The sequence below is a fragment of the Myxine glutinosa genome, chromosome 4 (assembly GCF_964187855.1).
Source record: "Myxine glutinosa chromosome 4, kmMyxGlut1.1, whole genome shotgun sequence".
Taxonomy (NCBI): Eukaryota; Metazoa; Chordata; class Myxini; order Myxiniformes; family Myxinidae; genus Myxine; species Myxine glutinosa.
The window spans coordinates 69315782-69337212 of NC_136264.1; the positions used below are offsets into that span (position 1 = coordinate 69315782).

Genomic DNA, 21431 nt, shown 5'->3' on the forward strand with positions numbered 1-21431 from the left:
GTTGCTTTTTTTAATATTCACAATCAACGGATAACTGACAATTTCGAAAAGGCAAGTTTTCTCTTTACAGACAGGAATTTTGACATATTTTACTGTCGCTTTAACAGGAAGTTGTTCGAGAAATTTGGCCTTCCTCGACTAATCACTAGTCGCTGCCAAGACCCTGAAGCAAAGCACGCTTTCCTGACTATGAACCTTCGCTCGGTGCTGTTGAACCTGGGTCTTCCTGCTGGAGGCACTGCACATCCCACTTTTCAACCATCCTGCAGTGCCACATAATGCTATCTCCCTCTAAACCTTATGTATATATATATATATATATATATATATATATATATATATTTCAAAGCCTACGCCAGCCATCGTCTGAGGTTAAGTCGACAGTACATTCCCAATTTTCAAAATGGTTCCAATAACTGTGTAAAGCTGTGCTACCCCTTTAATTCGTACCCGTCTCATAAAATCCAAGGTTGTAACTTTTGCAATACAAAATGTTTGGATTTTATCCAGTATGGGAATTAAGTGAGTTGTTAATTGAATTTTTGTTTTAAATACTTAAGCACAAGACAGAATAGTTTTTGGTAAAGGAACGAAGAATTCTTTTTGAAGAAACAAAAATTGCTCTACCAAAGGATTGCTTAATCGGAACGTGCAAATGAGAGCAGAAAGTAAACAATGTGCACAAATTTCTATGTTCTTCATTGTGCCAAAGAAAAGAGCAAGAAAAACTATCACTGCAAAAGTGGCAAAACCCAAAGTTGTTTTGTATCCTTGTTTCTGGAATTCTGCAGGAAATAAAAAAAAACTCATCTCTCAAACATGTGCTTAAATGCTGTCCATCAGATATCTGAATTTTACCAAAGGCCATGTCATGCAGGTTGTCTACCCAACTGGTGTAGGTTTGACTCACGTCCATTAAGCAAAACACAGCTCTTCGGTGCAACGCCCTACTCCAACGTGAATGGCGTCGAGTCAGAAAAACAGCATCGAGTTATAATGTGGGCCAAACAGGAGCTTTCCGAATCTCAAAACAGCGTGAGCAACGCAAAAACTCCATAAAGCAGGGCGCAGGGGTAAGCCACCAGGAGCTGCTGTCCATCCATCGCCAACGCGGAAATGATGAGCTTGGAAGCAGAAAGGCTGCACCAAGCTATTATCACTCCCGCCAACACCATGCCCAGCAGGCCACTGTGGCAGAATGAAAGTTCATGTCAGTCTCAGACATTCCATTCTGGCGAGTCCTATAAATTTGCAGCAAAACCAGAACTTGCTCCTCAAACCAACAAATGTTTATTATTGGTATGCAAAATAGATCCTGTGCAACCACAAGACATCAGTACTTACTGAAGGGAGATTATGGCAGCAACAGCAGAGAGCAACACCATTGGCAGAAGACAATATCCCAGGATGCTTGCGACGCAACCAAAAGCCACGCCAGCCAGACTCATGAGGTTAAGTAGACAGTACATTCCCAAGCAGCCGAGTGCGCTGATCCCGTACACGTATCCAAACTGCATCTTACCCGCCTTCCAAGAAAACCAGAGAATAATAATAACACTTAGCCTTTCCACAGCAATACCAGATGCCGAATTGTTCCTGACAAACGACTCTTTTAGATGGGACAAGTATTGGAAATCACAGCACATATCATCCACTCAACGGTCATTTGGAAATATATCGGACTTACAAGGAGGAGCGTCGCACCGAACGCAAGGCAAAAGACTATGGGCCCAGTGAGGTCCGTTTCATTAACGATTCCTCCATCGGTAGCACGAAAAGGATTCAGCACTGTCAGTGTCTTCTGCCAGATGTGGTCAAAGTTGATGCCCAGTTCTGATGGAAAGAAAAGTTAAAAGATAAAAGAAATCTATAGTTGCATTTTCAACAATGACCAAATGGAAGTGACGTAACATGAATAAAAATCTTTGTGAGATGGGAAAGTTAAAACCTATCGACCAATGTCACACAAGTTGGTGTTCAACGGTTGCATTCAGTAAAATAGTACCATCCCTTCAAAATTGCTTATTGGAGCCTGGTGTTGGCTTAGCGGTTAAGGTGCCGGCTTGGGATCCTAGGATCCTGGGTTCGAATCCCGGTCGATCGCTAAATTAACACCAGGGGGGTTGATTCAGCCTGTCATCCTTCCGAGGTCGGCAAATTAAGTACCAGCTTGCTGGGATGAATGATCCTGGTGTGTACCCCGGTTTAGAATAGGTACCCGGTATCGACCGTATCCCTCGCATCATAAGAGGCGACTAAGGGTTGGCGCCAGGAAGGGCATCCGGCCATAAAAACATTGCCTCAAATAGGGAACCATGATTGTCATGGGACCCGCAAGGCTAACCCCTGCTCCAGCAGGGAAAATGGCCTTAAAACGATCATTCATTCATTCATTCATATTCATTCATTCCTTCAAAATGAACACCGCATTAGATGATGCAATACCTAACTAGCAAAGTACAACAGCAAGTTCATTATTGGATCCTAATGTATGGAGAATAAAACAAACATGAACAAGAACGGCACTCAGTGGAGCATGTACCTCTGCCAGGCTGAACAGTTTATGTTTTGTATCCCACTGATCTGGATCCGGACCGAAAACAAGATCTAATCGGCTTGTTCTTGTCGCCTAACCAACCCATCCACCGAGATTTGTCATAACTCGACCACAAGGTTTTGAAATATTTATTTAATTTATACTTGGGCTAAGGCTCATAATAGAGCTGACTGACACACAAACGGACACGCTGACGAGATAAACACTTAACACAGCCACTGAGCTTGGGGGAAGTGCTGTCACTACTACTGTCGCTTCCCGGGATATTCTGGGTACCAGCAACGTCATAACAATGGTGCCGCTTTTCTCACCGTACCCAGTGGGGCATTTCCAACTCCCCATCGTTGCCAACCAATGGGGATTGTCCGTGCTCTATCATTTTCAAGCAAGGAAGCAGCACGTACAATTTTTAGTCTCTGGTATAAATTCTTCTTTATGCAGTCGTGGCCATAAATATTAGCACCTTTGCACTTTTTTCAAATAACTCACAATTTTCCCTAAAAATAAGTTGAAATTGACAAAAGTATTTGGTCTCCACGATTCTTTATTTCACTGTTAATATTACAGAACCTTTGTCTTTGATCCAGAACTTAATATATTATTATAAATCAGAAAACAAAAAGAAATGGCATTGGCAAAATTATTGACACCCAAGACTTAATATTTGTTAGCACAGCCTTTGAACAAAATAACTGCAGTCAAGGGCTTCCTATAGCCATGAATGAGCTTTCTACACCTCTCTACTGGCAGTTTGGCCCACTCTTCCTGTGCAAACTGCTCCAGTTCTCCCAGATTTGAAGGGTGCCTTCTCCCATCTGCTGTTTTCAGATCTCCCCACAGGTGTTCAATGGTATTTATATCTGGACTCATTGCTGGCCACTTCAGAACAGTCCAGCGTTTTGTCTTGAACCATTCCTGGGTGCTTTTTGAAGTGTGTTTGGGGTCATTATCCTGCTGCAAGACCCACGACCTTTTACAGAGACCCAGCTTTCTGACACTGGGTTGAACATTGCACTCGAAAATGCCTTGGTAATCTCCCGATTTCATGATGTCATGCACACATTCAAGGCACCTAGTGCCATAGGCAGCACAGCAACCCCAAAACATCACTGAACCTCCTCCATGTTTGAATGTAGGGAAGGTTTTATTTTCTTTGAAGGCTTCATTTGGTTTTCTGTAAACATAGAGATGATGTGCTTCACCAAAAAGCTCTAAATTGGTCATCTGTCAACAGGACATTCTCCCAGAAGGATTTTGGCTTGTTCGGGTGTGTTTTGGAAAACTCCAGTCGGGCTTTCTTATGTCTGTCTCTCAGCAGTGGGGTCCTTCCATAGAACCCCCTTTCATTGAGTTGGCGACGGATGGTGCGATTTGAAACTGTCATACCTTGTGTCTGAAGGTCATCTTGAATCTGTTTGGCAGTTGATCGAGATGCTTTCTCCACCATTCGAACAATCCTTCGCTGCAATCTTCGATCAAGTTTTCTCTTACGGCGACGTCCAGGGAGGTTGGCTACAGTGCCATGGGCCTTAAACTTCCTGATAACATTGCGTACGGTGGACACAGGAACATCAAGGTCTCTGGCGATGGACTTGTAGCCTTGAGATTGTCAATGCTTGGCTACAATCTTGTGTCTGACCTCCTCAGACAATTCTCTGGTTTTATTTATTTTCGCCATGCTCATTGCGGTACACACAGTGACACAAAACAGCAGAATGACTCCTTTTCTCTATTCAAACTGGTTGAATGAGTGATTTTTATATTGCAGGTACCTGCAGTTCACCATAGGTGAGTTCAATTCCAAGATAAAGGAAAATCACCTGCATGAAATGTAATTATTTATAACAACTTCTAAAAGGTGCCAATAATATTGTCTGGGCCATTTTAGGATTTCTGTGTGGAATAAGCTAAGATTTAGTGATTTTTAAAGCTTTTTTTTGTTTTGTTCCACTGCAAACCAAAGAAATACATACTGTTATGAATTTGGGGAGAGGAATATCTCGAGCCAGGTAGATCAGTATAGGTTGGTATTCGACTGTTGCGATCGGGAATCTATCCTGTAATAAGTTCCATGTGTGGTCCGGTTTGTCGGGATAAGCTGTATTGATGTCCCTGCTACGAGGGAGCAGGGCGTGCTAAATAGTCCACGGATTATGGATAAGATTCCTTTGTTCGTCGTCCCCCCTGTCACCAAACCTTTGTCCCTTGTGGCAATGCATGCACATATAAACACTTAGATAGGCCCTTTAGTGCACACATTAATTAGTTCCCTTCCCTTACAATGACTTCGGAAGAAGACAGGCAGGAAGCCAGATCGGGGCACTGCCGGATGGCCGCCGCCAGCTACACCACCAGCTAGCCTGGCAACCGCGTGACTCGAGCTGTAACCATGCTACAGGGAACGTGTGATTGGTTGGCGCGGAAGGCGCGAACCTCCAGCCAATCAGGGCGGTAGGCGCGAAGACGCAACTGAGAAGGAGGTGGTTCATTGGAGGGAAGGCGCTGGAAGGTTCAGTGAACGGCGGGAAGCTACGAGGCGCTGATTGGGGGGCGCGCCGAGACCGACGTCATAACCCAGGTTACAAAAGGGGGCGCTGCACGACATTTTCAGCAGCTCTTAACTCGCAGCTCTCTCCTGGCTTCCTCGCACTTGTGGTTTCCTCTTCGCTCTGGGCTTCTTCACTGGTCGCTTGTCTCTGCGCTTCCCTTCTTGGTCTTGAGGTCCTGGTGGTCGTTGGTTCACCATCTGCGTGGTGCGGGAGCAAGGCTCGGTGCTGTGAACGGGCGGGACCTCGTGTGCGAACGGCAAGGGGATTGGAGCGAGGGCGTTGGCTCGGGCCTAGCAGAGCGTGGGCTAAGCGGATGAAGGGTTCCTTCGCGCCGGAGCTCGGAGCCGTGTTGGACGATACACTGCAACCGACGGACAGATAAGGCCACACCCTACATTCACAATCACACGACGATTTCTTTTATTTATTTATTCCTGTGTGGCGTATTCGAAGTGAGGTGTGTGGGATCCCAATTTAGGAGCATTATTTTATTACCGCCGCGTTCCTTATTCTCGGGTTCCGGAATAAACATCTTTATTTTTGTACATTCTAATTGTGTTTTCACTTGAGTTAATTCCCCTGCAGGATCGGAGCTGCCGTCGGTTCGCTCAAGGTAAGCGCTTTTGCCGCATATTCCTCTTCCCGTGAGTCAAAGCAAAATCCGTGTTTGGTCGTCGCCTCCAGTAAATCCGTTTGGTCCATCCATGGTCCCTGATGTTAACCGGAGGGATCCGCATGACAACACCTATGTGGATACCAAAAGATTTCTTAATTTCAACAATTGTCTGGAAGGAATGGTGCATTATTTGAAAAAAGTGCAAGGATGCTAATATTTTTGGCCACAACTGTATTCATATTGTGTTTGGCACCATCTCTCAATGGTGAAAAATCACAGAAAAACATTCTCGGATACAGAGTGTCGCCAAAGTCAAATCGATTCTTCCTTGTCACACACCCGACCTGTCCACCAATCCATCTGCAACTTTTTGAGAAAGTCTGTTCACAGACAAACGGGTGAAAACATAACCTGCACCCACCTTCAGTGGTGGAGGTAACAACACCTCTGATATATCATGTCATCATAAAAGAAAGATATTGTATCGGTTCAGTTGTCAGTGTAACCTCCAAATATAGAATCTGTGATGGGCAAGGGTTTTTCAAGCATCACAACTGTTCTGGACACCACGTCTAAATAGCTGTTTGAGCAATTCGCCAGAATTTTATTCTTCACCTTATTTAATTTGTAAATAAAAATGTTTTCTTAAAGATTTGTACATCTCCAGTTCGATAAATTTTTAGTTTTATTTACAAGGTCGAAGCTCAAGGAAAACGAGGTGTTCCAGGGGTAAAAAGAAAAATTAAGCGACGAACTTACCATTGCACAACAATAGCAGTTGCACATAATAACCAAGGTATGAATGAAGAGAAGAAGAAAAAGTAATCTGCAAGGAAGAGAATTGGGTTTGGTAGGAATCATGGGGGTAAAAAGGATTGGGGGTGACGTGGGATGGTAGTACGCCACTTCCTTGAAGCCCGGGGAGGTGGGAAGTGGGCTTGAACAGCCTCAAGGAGAAGTGAGGAACGAGTGGAGGGGATGTGTGCAGCAAGCCTTAACATGCACAATCTGGATTTGTTTTAGGATTGGGGAGTTGTGGGGGGTGTGGAGTTAGGGGGTGCGTCGGGAGTCGGGAGGGAGGGGGGGGTGAGGAGGGAGTTAGGGGGTTAGGGGGGGGGGGAGTAATGCTTCTATAATAATTACAATCACACCAAACCAAAGGTACAAAGTTTATTATAGTTGTAACTAAAGGGGAATCCAAAGAAAAACGTCGATGAAATGCAAACCTTCCAGCAATGGAGGTTCGTCCTCAAAGCCTCCGCCGTACGTGTGCATGGTGCTCGGATTGGCAAACGTCGGCGTGGGATTGTAGATTTGCCCGGAATAAGCCGCAGGTTGCCGCTGTGCATATGCTTCTTGCTGAGGATAGGGAACGCTAAAAGAAGTGTGCAGATAAAACAAGGTTAAAAGAAACGCTATTACATTCACTTTGGTTCAACATGATCTTGAAAATGTCTTTCAATAGTGAAGTCGCTTTAAAAATTATCGGATGTCAAAAATCAAATCGATTCGTCCAACCTGTCCACCAAGTTTCATCCGAATTCGTCCTAAACTTTGAGATATCGTGCTCACAGACAGACAGAAACAGGGATCAAAACATAACCTCCATCCACCTTTAGTGGCAGAGGTAAAGTCCTGACCATCATCTTTTTATTATATTTCATTCAGGTTCAAATCTATCAAATTCAAAATTTCTATCAAATTCAAAAGTTCAAATCCAGGGAAGTGTATCCCTGGTGTTGGGCTAGCGGCTAGGGTGCCGGCTTTAGGATCCTAGGATCCTGGGTTCGAATCCCGGTCAATCGCTGAATTAACGCCAGGGGGGTTGACTCAGCCTGTCATCCTTCCGAGGTCGGCAAATTGAGTACCAGTTCACTGGTAATTCCCTGCTTGTCGTTAAAGGCGGCAAAAAGGGTTGGCGTCAGGAAGGGCATCCGGCCGTAAAACATTGCTTCAAAAAGGGGACCGAAAAACAACAACAACCACAGTTCCCGAAAAAGGCCAACCCCCGCTTGCGGGGAAAAATGGCCTCTAAAGGTGGTTTTTATTCAGGTTCAAATCTAAATAAATGTTCCTGCAATCTTGTGTCTATTATTTATAGATATTCAAAAGTTGGATGCCTGGTGTCCCTTTAATATTGCTGCTGGGCAATTCCACGACGTTACGGAGTGACACTTTGAGTCATTTTTGTGAACTTTGATTGCTCTAGCATAGTGATAAAGCCACTAGTACCTACTCTCTATATATCATATTGTAAAGGAAGAGTTGCACTTTACAGAGATATTAATGGAGTTCCTATAAGTTGGACCATTGTCAAGTAATTAACATTCAAAAACTGTGTTATGGAGTGACACTGTCTTTTGTCATTTATTAAACAATAACAACATTTATTGAAAACTCTGCTCTCACAATAGTTATAAAATTGTAATGAAATAATGGGAAGATACACTAATAGTTGTGCCTTCAGTACAGGGGTTTCAAAATTCCAGACATGACCTAATTACTCTGAAATAATTACAATAGTCCCGTTACGGGGTGACGAAAAATCCCGTTACGGAGTGACGAGTCAATTTTGAGATTTCTCCCAAAGCAACAAATCATTTCTAGATAACGCCAGGCTTTCATTCTGAACCCAGCTGACTTGTGCTGGCGTTTCAACATCTAACACTTTAGATAAATAAATAAATAAAAAATCTGACCTGAGAAAATATACAATAAACATATAAAAAAGTCAAGAAATAGACTAAAGAAATTGAGAACAATTTACGAGTGGATGACCAGAAACAAAACAAAGTTTAGAATTAATCAGTTGGCCACATCACAAAACTTCACATGACTGCCCTGCAAAAGGTTCCCTTTCCCAAAGGACATTCAGCAAATACATAATGATTGCGATGGTCGAGGGATGGCTGAAGAAGGAATCTGACGACTTGGTTGGAATCAATCCAGGATTTATCTTCCACCTCTGGGAATGTATATGCCAAGTCAGATAGGCCCATTTTTCGCAAAAATGATACTTCCAAACAACCATCATCTACTATCTGAGTCACCTGGCCAACAAACAACTTCTTAGATTTTTTTGTGACATACTGCACAGTCACAAAGTCACCAGGGTGCACTTGGGGTTGACTGCCTGACCTGGGGCGCTCAGTAGGTGCTGGACTAGCAGTATTTTGACATTCCAAGGATGATACATGGCACTCGGGGTGAAGACTCACCAATTCAAATTGTTCCGCTGTTGAGTACATAGAGGCGCTCACAACATATTTCCTCACAGGTTTCACACAGTGTGTTTGGTGTGTTTTCGGAAGCGACGTCACTAACTGCCAGCGCTCGTCCAATTGCGACTGGCACTTCTCAATGTCTCCTGCTGCGATGAATAAAACTTCGATCTTTTTGCACTGTGCCGCTGCTACGCGGAAGAAGGATTCTGCATCAGATACAGGATCCCCAGCCAGATTTGCCAACCAAACTCTCCTCTTTACCTCACCTCCTATCCCATCAACAGCACCCTTACCATGAGATGTGGCAAAGAATTTCCAGGATAATTGAATCTTGAACAATTCCTGAAGGAATGTTAGATTGGAAAACAAGAATTTCTGTTTAAATTGACTGGCTGCCCCATCTGAAAAAAAGTCAATCGCCCTAATCCTGGGGTGGCGTGATATCAGTGTGGTGATGATATTGGACAGGAAGGTATGAACAGCATATTTGCCATGCTGGAGGTCATCGCTAACAATAACGAAAGACTCGGTAACATTAACATCAATCCAGGCGCACACTGTGAATAGAGTGACTTGGACGTGGCTCCAATGAGCACTCTGGATTTCATTCTGTTCTATCGCAGCATAGTTCTCTGCAAAATCGACCTGGACGACAACGTGATCACCATCAACTGCCTTCCTTCTATCTTCAAAGAAGTAGCTCTGCTTCCTCTTGATGAATGAGTGCAAGCTGAAGTATGGAAGTTGGTTGCATATCTCATGCAGGGCATCCTGAACAGTCCCATCTTTAGCCTCTTTTGTGGCCCGCTGCTCAATTGTCTCCCACTGAAACCACTTCAGCGGCAGGTTAGCTGTTTCGTCGTCGACAGAATACACTGTGGCAAACTTGGTATGGCATTCCTGACATTTTCCTGTCATGCAGTTGTCCGAATCCTGATCACATACAATGCTTCCAAGGAATTCACGAAAGTTGGTCGAAAGTCCAGGTACATGAGATGACAAGGCCTCCAATAAGAGGCGCATGTTTTCGTGATATCTGCAGAGGCAGACATTGTGTGGAAACTTTGAATTGAGGCATTCAATTGAGGCAATTGAGGCATGAGTCCAGCAGAGCTGGACGAAGTGCTGCGAATTTGGAGTAGCTGATCTTGATGTTTGGATATTTCTCACAAAACAAACTGTATGCCTCTCGTATTGTCATCATTAGGAAACTCTTTTGTACCTTGTCCTTCCGTTTCCCAGTCTTAATGACCACAAAGTCTTTCTTCCCTGGCGACATCCATGAAATATCTGGCTGCTCATAAATTTTCTTAACAGCATCACTAACATCGGCAGGAACTTTGTGCTCGGGAGCATACTTGCTTTCTGTGTCAACTTCATGTCGGGTAGGTTCGTTTCCGACAGCAAGCCGTCTGATAACAGCTTTGCGTTTCCTCGGTGATTTCGGGAGGGCCTCTCGAGCTCGTTTAACAGCCTTGCCGATGCTGGAGCTGTTCTTGTAGGCAGGAGACCAAGAAGTTGGAACAGGACTCACAGTGATTTTGCCTTCGCCCGACATCTCCGCTGACGCACACGTTCACTTTCCCTTGCCTTCGCAACATTAGCAGCACGCGCCTCTCTCTTGCGTTTCGCATCCAGCTCCCTGCATTTTTCCTTGTGCCTGTCTCGAAAACGCTTTTGTCGCTCGGCAGCAGTCAATGGCATCCTTTCTGTAATATGAATGCATCGACAAATTATCCATATGAATTGCACCGTACCCTTCTACGAATCATCTAAAAGATCATGAAATGTTTTAGGCCACAAAAACTGACAGTAGAGGTTGTAAGCGGCTTCACTTAGCTTGTCCACTGCAAAGTTGGCGGTCCGCGGTGGCACGGTTATTTGTCTAGTTTTCCTATTCGACGCGTATCCACAGGTGACAAAAGAGGTGTAGTTTGTACTCACCGATTGCTGGATATAAACCGATTTCAAAACCGCTCAAGATGACCACGCGTAAACTTGAAACTTGTCATACGGAAGTAAAATCTAGCACGCAATGAATTCTGGGACAGCTACTCTGCCGCCACCTTTTTCAGGCTGAGTTATCAATTGTTTGACAGAATGAGTCACTCTGTAACATTACGGAGTGACAGGTTTTCTTTTTAATTTTTTTTCTGGAGATTAAAAAAAAAAAAAAATTACTCTGTACAATGATTGGGTGGTATAAGTTCTTAATGACCCTGGATTTATTTGGTTTTTCATCCACCCAGTTAAAGAGAAAAGTAACCAAATGTCAAATTTTCGTTATGGAGTGACACGTCACGGAGTGACATCTGACTCCTAATTTGAGTTTTAATTTTAAAGCATAGAAGGACAACTCATATTTTTTCAATTGGTTTTGAAATAATCTTCATACAGGTAGCTTCTGATGGATAGCATTTGTTGACTTCATACCAATGAATTGAGAGAATGAATGAATTAATAGTTCTTTGCATTATCGAGGGCCAATTTTACTGCGCTTTTCAGAAGAATGACTTCATTAATTGCAATGAGTGATGTAAGCCAACAGAACAAGCTAACTCAGTGATCTTGATATTATCTGAAAGTACATGTTTTCAGCTTTCATTTGGTACATAACATGAACTTTTTCAGTCAAATTTGAAATTTGACCTCTGCGGACCATTTCTCGTGGTCCGAGAAATGGCCCTGCTTTGGGCATTTCTCGTGGCCCTGCTTTGCCAGATTTTAAACCACAAACACAGATACACATTCCATTTACCTAATGAGGAAACGTCCTACGCATGTATATTCATCGCGAGACTTGCACAAAATAGAGGGACGTGGGGAGCAACGAGGGCTGTGGGGAGCAACGAGGGCTGTGGGGAGCAACGAGGGCTGTGGGGAGCAACGAGGGCTGTGGGGAGCAACGAGGGCTGTGGGGAGCAACGAGGGCTGTGGGGAGCAACGAGGGCTGTGGGGAGCAACGAGGGCTGTGGTGAGCAACGAGGGATGTGGGGAGCAACGAGGGATGTGGGGAGCAACGAGGGCTGTGGGGAGCAACGAGGGCTGTGGGGAGCAACGAGGGCTGTGGGGAGCAACGAGGGCTGTGGGGAGCAACGAGGGCTGTGGGGAGCACCGAGGGATGTGGGGAGCACCGAGGGATGTGGGGAAGAACGAGGGATGTGGGGAAGAACGAGGGATGTGGGGAAGAACGAGGGATGTGGGGAAGAACGAGGGATGTGGGGAAGAACGAGGGATGTTGGGAAGAACGAGGGATGTTGGGAAGAACGAGGGATGTTGGGAAGAACGAGGGATGTTGGGAAGAACGAGGGATGTTGGGAAGAACGAGGGATGTTGGGAAGAACGAGGGATGTGGGGAGGACAAGATGGACACAGAAGTAAACTCCAAGGAAAGAAAAACTGGAAATTTAGAAGGAGGTGGACTTGGAGGTTAATATCGGGGGTATAAAAGATCATGGTTTTGGATGGAGGATGATCCGAGTTGTGGTGAACAGTTGGCTTGAAACCTTGGAGAGAAGAATGACATTGAAAAGGATGTGGACGTTTGTTCCACAGGTGGGAAAAAGATGAACGAATGTGTGGAGCTTTATGATAATTATGGTATGCTGAATTCGATTAACCCAGTTCCCTAGCCGAATTTTGAGTTTTAAATTTTGAGGGTTCCTCTGTTGATTCAGCACGACATATGTTGTTCTCCAAGACTGGTAAACCAGAAGCAATGTCACCGACAAGTGATGCTCTTCATTTCCATTTGATGCGAGTACACTATCTATCAAGCCATGGTATGGAGAAATGCTCATTGTGCCATACCTGACCTTCCTGCACCTGTAGAAATGGGATGGAAACGTGGTGATTCAGGACTAGAGCCTATTCTGATGTCACAGTCCAATCCTAGAAAGTTGCCTGGAGATGATTTGTTGTGCATGCCAGAAGCAATGCAAGACTCGACGCTGCAAATGTCGCTATTCAGAGTTGAGGTGCACATCAATGTTTGCCTGTCAGCAACAGAGTGATGATCAGACCCCTTATATGAATTTGATGTAGTTTGGCAAAATAACATGTGCGCCATTCCTGAATGTTTGTGCTTCATGGCCATGTATATTTAATTTTAGAATAAATGGTTGTCTGAAACATTGCCTTATTAAAACCATTTCCCATTTTATAGTGTCCAATTTCAATGTCAGTTTGAATGTCTCTTTCAATATGTCACCAACCATAATATAGACAAGATGGATTTATGAAAAAAGGCCATGCATAAGCTTCTAGGTGCATTTGGGGGTAAAAGTTGTAAAGTTAAAGTAAAAGAGCTGCATGTACATACATGATATATAAATGCTTGTTCAAAGAAATTGTCCAAAAATGGCAATTTGGTGGCCATTTTGTTTATGCTAATTAGAAGGTCAAAAACTCAAAATTCGGCTTGGGAACTGGGTTAATCGAATTCAGCATACCCTAGTTATGTTAAAAAGTGAGGTTCCCAACTTTTACCCAAAATGCACCTAACATTCACATTTCTCAAAAAATCCGTCTAGTCTAATAGGCCCATAGACTCAGCTTCATCACTGAAGATTCCAATCTTGCAAAAGGTGGTGTTATCTGAAATGCAGTGGAGTTGAGGGAAGCGTGGTTATCGTGGCTGGTAATTTTAGATGTAAAAATGTTCCAGTGCAAATCAAGATGCAGAGAACATGGGGGTAATGCATATGGTATTTGAAGTCAAACTGGAAAAGGTTCAGAGTTTTTGTTAGTCATACCTCATTATTCGTTGGTCACCTGTTAGTCGTTTTGTATTTACGTCGTCAATGATTCAAGACCAGTTTTTGCTTTTCGTAGCTATTATCCAGGTATCCGTCTATAAACATCCATCTATAAAAAATATTTGAAGTCATGTTAAGGTTGTTTTCGAGTATGCATCGTTAAAGTTTTCATTAATTTACACCGTTTCTCACCTCCGGGTTATCGCGATGCAACTTCCGGGTTTTCGTCTCGCAGCGTCTGATAGCCATCTCTCATCGATTCTCGGTCTTGTGTGCTTCTGCTATCACCGTGTGAAGACCATTTTACCTAGTAATGGCTTCAAAACGTCATGAAATTGACAAAGATTACTATGTGGCCAAAAGAGCAAGAAAAAGTATGACAGAATTGAAAATAGATGTGATAAAAATAATGGGCAAAGGTGAGTTATGTTGATGTAACTCGAGCATTAGGGTTGCCTCAAACTACTGTGTGATCTGTTTATCAAGCAAAACAGCAAGTGCTTGATTTTGCAAAGCAGGCAAATCATTCGTCATCGAAGACCTAAACAAGGCAAAGGTCAAATAAACCTGAGGCCATGCAACGCATGCTGGTTCAGTGAATATGTGACACGAATACAAAGAAGACACCACTCGGCCAACTAATAAGAGCGAGAATTGCTTTGCAATAAATGTTCCCGAGCAATGTGATATTTTCCCAGTCCAAAAAGGCCATAACTCTGAAAAATTGACAAAGCACCTTCAAACTCAAACTTGTTCTGTAAATTATCACAATAAAGCCACGTACCACGTTTCAGTTGAATATGTTATAGGGTTTGGGGAAAAAGTTTGAAAAACCACAGTTGGGACGGACGGGCAGACAGTCGGAGAGAAAACCTATCGTCCCCTCCGGTGAAACCGGTAGGGGACTAATAATGGAGAAAGCAAGGAGTCTGTATGTACATCTGCTGGAACAAGAGGGCAAATCTTCAACACCAGAGCCATTTTCTGCAAGCTGTGGCTGGTTTGACCGCTTCAAGAGGTGTCACAACCGTCATAGCCTTAAATTGACTGGCGAAGCTGCAGGGGACAACGTGGCTGCAGCAGAGTTGTCCTGAAGAACTGAAGGTGATCATTGAGGAAGGTGGGTGGCTTCATTCCCCAACAGATATTCAATATGGATGAACATTTTCAAACATTGGCCTTCAGAAATTTTCTTTCTTAAGTCAACCTACAACCTAATGATCCTCATGATCTGGAGGCAGGTGATCCACCTGCTGCTGCCTCTCCAGCATCCTCCTTCCCATAACTCCAACACGCACCTCTCCACCTCCGAATCACGGCTTATCTCAGGTGTGTATTATTTTAATTTTTAGTATTAAATTATGTATAATTTTATTTTATGTAAAATAGTGTTAGAGTATGCACAACTTTTGATAAGACGAAAAATCCTCGGCGGCAATCAAACTTCCATCTTTTGATCCGCCCCCATTGCTATTATTCGTTATGGGAAAAATTGCCCCGCTTTTAGTCGTTGGGTTATTCATCGTGGTTTTCTGAAATGCATCCTAGCCTAGAGGAATAGTGGAGTATGAAGTACTTCGGAGATTTGTTAGATGAAGGTGGTGGAACGGAGTTACAATAGCTCTGAGAACTAGAATAGGCGAGCATGGAATAAATGGGGAGAGTTAAGGCATTTTAACACAAAAATATATCAATAGAAGTAAAAACTAGAGTATATTTAGTCTGTATTATACTGGTTTTGATGTACTGTAGTTATAACTGTGGAATGAGGGTAGAAAATTGAGAGGACACAGCTAGGAATGATGAGATGATGTGTGGGGTACCACAAAAGGAAAACCATAGTGTGGACATTGGCTCAAAGCTAGTAGTATGGAGAAAGAGTTAAAAAAGAGAAGACCAAGATGGCAAGCAGAAGGAAGAGGAAGAAGCAGGATTTAGAGCTTGAGGGAACGGCTCCAACGGTACCTTCTCTATTTTTCTACGACAACAGGAACACTTTAGAATGTGTGACGGACATTAAAGGAGCACACCACATTTTATATAGTAATAATACAGCACTTATTAAAGCAATAGAAAATATATACAATTGTATCTGGAAGGAGCACATAAACAACAGCCACAGCCATGACGACAGCAACTACATGTGTAACTATTGGGGATAACTCTTTGAGGTGCTCGCTTCCCACCCCCTTCCCCACCCCCCCCCCCCCCCCCCACCCCCCATGTATGTGTATATGCATGTGTGTGTGTATATGCATGTGTCGGACAAAGTTGAACAGCTTGGTGCATGAACCGTGTTCCCTTACCGAAGAGGAGGTGGATACTTTCAGTCCTGGGAGGACTCCGTTCCACTTCCTGAAACCCGCAAATGGAGATAACAACCAACGACACACTCTAGCACATCACATATCCACAACAAACTGGAGTTTTCTTTTATCTATGGAGAGTGACCTTCCTCAGGCAATCCTTCCCTCTCTCCTCCTAGCTGGAGACAAACTAACCTGGGGCCCACCACAGTACACATTTGCCCAACATGTAAAACTCAAATGAGCTCCATGGCCGGAGGGGGTTCCGTCCGCTACACAAGGTGTGGCAAATGGTCCAATCTGGCATGTACCTGTAAACTATCAGACCACACACATACGTGGATGGACCTGTGTCTGCAGATTTTGGATGAATCCAAGCTCAGACCCAAAACAACGATGCACTGACACACGTCCCAAATGCATACCTCCATCTCATCACTTCCACCCCATACACCCTCACCACCTGCATACAACCAACCACCTAAACCCCAAAATGCACACACAACTTTAATACCCTCCAACACCAACACAGACCGCCTCATCAGCAAGACCATGCAACCGAAACATTTCACACTAACAAACATTCACATCGACATCATACAATCTGAAACCAAAGTACATGAGAAAAACAAAACGCCAACCATTCCCAACTACATACCGATACGCACAGACAGGCTGGACGCAAGAGGTGGAGTCCTCATCACATACATTCACAAGTCAATTAAATACACATCACCCAAGTCTACCACCAGAAAAACACACTTGAATTTCAAGCTTTCAAAATTAAAACTGGTAATAAAGAACACACAAACATCATAAACATTTACATACCACCACACACCCCACTGTACCAACCAAATACTCACCACAATTACACAACCTATACTCCCTCCCAAACACAATCATCAGAGGGGACTTTGAAGCACTGTATAGACACCCCTCACCACCAAAACGCCAGATACCAAACCATTTCCATTTGTTATTCATATTTCAAAAACAACGATCCCGACCAACACGCAAAACGTATGCACGCATGAATATCTCCTACTTTCGGATAAAGGTCACATGACTTTTGACCCCAAAACCGAGTCAGTTCATCTTTGCGTCATAATACACCTTTGTACCAAGTTGGGTAAAAACCCCTTCTGCGATACACAAGATATCTCGGTAACAAAATCATCACGCACAGACAAACCGAAAACATAATGCTTCCGGTAGCGGAGGAACAAAAAACATGCACACCCATTCTGAACACACCACGGGCACTCACAGGCACTGAATCCGGACAACACAAATAAACGTCACAAATATACAAACAGTACACGACATTCGTCATCAACTACACCAGCTCATCCTGGGCCTCCAGCCTGTCAATCACATCTCAACACCCTACGGACAACGCAAAACAAACTCCTTCACATCATCACAGGTTGTATATTAACAATACGCATTGAGCACATAGACGGAGAGGCAAAAATGTTGAATTTAGAATTAAAAAAAAAATCAAACCACTTGGACATGAGAAATACGCAGTTCCTTGCAGCTGAAAGTTCCAACACTAATCACCTGTGCAGTCTTGAGAAAAACGACATGGGAAGGATATTTTTGTCCAACAAGTTTCGTCCAAATCCGTCCATAACTTTTTGAGATATCCTGCTATGTATAGTTTTTGGCCCGATCTCCCAATGGTGAAGAATCACTTTAAAAATTATTGTAGCCAGATCCGAATCCGGATCTTCACCAAAATCTAATCATTTAATCTTCGTCACATACGCTACATCTCTGCCAAGTTTCGTCCAAATCCATCCACAACGTTTTGAAATATCCTGCTATGTATAGTTTTTGGCCCGATCTCCCAATGGTGAAGAATCACTTTAAAAATTATTGTAGCCAGATCCGAATCCGGATCTTCACCAAAATCTAATCATTTAATCTTCGTCACATACGCTACATCTCTGCCAAGTTTCGTCCAAATCCATCCACAACGTTTTGAAATATCCTGCTATGTATAGTTTTTGGCTCCATCTTCCAATGGTGAAGAATCACTTTAAAATTCTAGTAGCCGGATCCGGATCTTCACCAAAATCTAATCATTTCGTCCTTGTCACATACGCTACATCTCTGCCAAGTTTCGTCCAAATCCATCCACAACGTTTTGAAATATCCTGCTACGTATCGTTTTTGGCTCCATCTTCCAATGGTGAAGAATCACTTTAAAATTCTAGTAGCCGGATCCGGATCTTCACCAAAATCTAATCATTTCGTCCTTGTCACATACGCTACATCTCTGCCAAGTTTCGTCCAAATCCATCCACAACGTTTTGAAATATCCTGCTACGTATCGTTTTTGGCCCCATCTTCCAATGGTGAAGAATCACTTTAAAATTCTAGTAGCCGGATCCGGATCTTCACCAAAATCTAATCATTTCGTCCTCGTCACATACGCTACATCTCTGCCAAGTTTCGTCCGAATCCATCCACAACGTTTTGAAATATCCTGCTACGTATCGTTTTTGGCCCCATCTTCCAATGGTGAAGAATCACTTTAAAATTCTAGTAGCCGGATCCGGATCTTCACCAAAATCTAATCATTTCGTCCTTGTCACATACGCTACATCTCTGCCAAGTTTCGTCCAAATCCATCCACAACGTTTTGAAATATCCTGCTACGTATCGTTTTTGGCCCCATCTTCCAATGGTGAAGAATCACTTTAAAATTCTAGTAGCCGGATCCGGATCTTCACCAAAATCTAATCATTTCGTCCTTGTCACATACGCTACATCTCTGCCAAGTTTCGTCCAAATCCATCCACAACGTTTTGAAATATCCTGCTACGTATCGTTTTTGGCCCCATCTTCCAATGGTGAAGAATCACTTAAAAATTATAGTAGCCGGATCCGGATCTTCACCAAAATCTAATCATTTCGTCCTCGTCACATACGCTACATCTCTGCCAAATTTCGTCCGAATCCATCCACAACGTTTTGAAATATCCTGCTACGTATCGTTTTTGGCCCCATCTTCCAATGGTGAAGAATCACTTAAAAATTATAGTAGCCGGATCCGGATCTTCACCAAAATCTAATCATTTCGTCCTCGTCACATACGCTACATCTCTGCCAAGTTTCGTCCGAATCCATCCACAACGTTTTGAAATATCCTGCTACGTATCGTTTTTGGCCCCATCTTCCAATGGTGAAGAATCACTTTAAAATTCTAGTAGCCGGATCCGGATCTTCACCAAAATCTAATCATTTCGTCCTCGTCACATACGCTACATCTCTGCCAAATTTCGTCCAAATCCATCCACAACGTTTTGAAATATCCTGCCATGTATCGTTTTTGGCTCCATCTTCCAATGGTGAAGAATCACTTTAAAATTCTAGTAGCCGGATCCGGATCTTCACCAAAATCTAATCATTTCGTCCTTGTCACATACGCTACATCTTTGCCAAATTTCGTCCGAATCCACCCACAACTTTTTGAGATATTTTGTTCACAAACGGACAGACAGACAGACAGACAGGGGTGAAAATATAACCTCCATCCACCTTTGGTGGCGGAGGTAATGAAAGAAAACTTTTAAAGGTTGTAATAATTTTTTGGAAGTTTACCATCGTTGATGGTGTATTTTACACCACCTTATTTAACGTTAAATTAGTTATTTGTGCCTGTTTGTGTCCTCTATGAGTCCTTACAAACAGTAGGTCTCCTGTTTGGAATGGTTTTCAATTTTGTTTGAGTAAAAACAAACAAACAAAAAAACAAAAAACTTTGCGCCTCTGTGAGGTTGTGACAGCCAAATTCAGAGCCAAAGTACTGCTCAACTATAGGTTCGTGTTCAAAATATAACAATCAATTGAAGTAAAGTAGTTCCTCGATTATAGATTAACGTCTGTAGACAGACAGACTGACCCAATTTCTTAACCCTGCTCTTTACCTTTACGTGCATGGGGTATAAAAAACACAACCGTACTCACACCACCATAACCGCAATCAATAACCTGGGCCCAAACAGTGTCCTGGTCACTCACCCCCGACCCATCGACGGCACAGAAAAATTACTCCCCAGGTGTGATCGTGTTCACCTTTCAGGCTTCCACTGTGGACACCGCCTACAGCTTTTACAGTACAAACACGGACTCGACGACACCTGTGACTACTGCGCACATACAACGAAACACCTTATGGAAGACCGTGTGCTCCTGGTCCTAGTTCTACGATGGCGAAAAGCATTTATTGGACGCGAGGGATCCCTTTTGAAGTATCACGGAACTTGCTCCGTCTCATCAGTGCGTCTCACCCGCTGTAGTAGGCATCTTGTCCTGCATTGTGATTGTACTTCGCAGCTTGATCATCCACGTTGTACGACGCTTGGTAGAAATCCGCTGTAAATTGGTCCGGTGGTCCAAAGTTGGCCATCTCCGGCGTTTACTGCGAAGAAATTTTTTGTTTAAGGAACAAATCATTTAAAACCGATGTTCATAACACAACGTGACACTGTCACGGATCGTAACACATACGACCTGTAGTGTAATATCGTTACAAAAAAAACCACAAAGTCACAAGTTAGAAGAAAGCAATTTCCGCAGCACAATCCGAGTAGGCCAAAGAACCTGTAAAGGAATTACCACAGCATCGAGAACGCAACAATATAGCTCACAAACCTTGTACCGTCACTCCAGCTCAGGTTTCATCCACTAAGATTGAAGACGAGGCGAAAAACGACACTTCCATGAACACTCACGGTCCCACGTCAGCACAGGACATCACCACAACGCACTTCCGGTATACAAATAAAAACCTGAGGCCATGTCAACGATTTAAAAATTATTATTATTATTATTATTATTTAGAGCAACTGTAATAAGTTCATAAACTGAACAATGTACGTATTTCGACTCTTGTCGTATAATGCACTTCCCTTACTCAATTTTGGCGGGAATTTAGCTTTGCACGTAGTCGTAGAGGCCTTCGAGATGAACAAAGCAAAAACAAAATGCTTTATTCCGTCTCCGATATGACTGCTTTTAAAATCCTTCGATATGACTGGTTTATAAATCCTTCGATATGGCTGGTTTATAAATCCTTCGATATGACTGGTTTATAAATCCTTCGATATGACTGGTTTATAAATCCTTCGATATGACTGGTTTATAAATCCTTCGATATGACTGGTTTATAAATCCTTCTTCGACATGACAGTGGTTTGTATGTACTTCTTCGACATGACTGGTTATTAGATTTAATACTGAACGTTTTGTCTGCGACCTCTTAATTCCAGTCATAAGTCTGTGCTTGTGAATGAGACGGTGTAGCAGGCGGTGAAAATATCCATTATATTGTAGCGGTTACCGGAAGCATACACAATCACCTTGCACCGGCCGGCGAGCGGTTACTTGTCCGGACGTGTCCAGACTT

At 43.3% G+C, this 21431-nt stretch overlaps 2 protein-coding genes across 4 annotated transcripts in view; one reads left to right on the forward strand and one right to left on the reverse strand.

The window, feature by feature from the left end:
• CCDC138 (coiled-coil domain containing 138) overlaps positions 1–818 on the forward strand; it is a 38155-nt gene extending 37337 nt beyond the window's left edge. For all 3 annotated transcript variants that reach the window (XM_078775874.1, XM_078775872.1, XM_078775873.1), the window contains one exon: positions 108–818. In XM_078775874.1, coding sequence (XP_078632000.1) covers positions 108–279 — 172 coding nt within the window. In that variant the 3' untranslated portion in view covers positions 280–818. The remainder of the gene's footprint in view (positions 1–107) is intronic.
• YIPF5 (Yip1 domain family member 5) lies at positions 683–21032 on the reverse strand. Its single transcript, XM_068112489.2, has 6 exons — positions 20678–21032; positions 20314–20444; positions 6949–7097; positions 1688–1833; positions 1345–1526; positions 683–1188 (listed from the first exon to the last, which is right to left on the reverse strand). The coding sequence occupies exons 2-6, from the start codon at positions 20430–20432 to the stop codon at positions 1026–1028; spliced, it is 759 nt and encodes a 252-aa protein (XP_067968590.1). The 5' UTR covers positions 20433–20444; positions 20678–21032; the 3' UTR covers positions 683–1025.
• Positions 21033–21431: the final 399 nt, after the last annotated feature.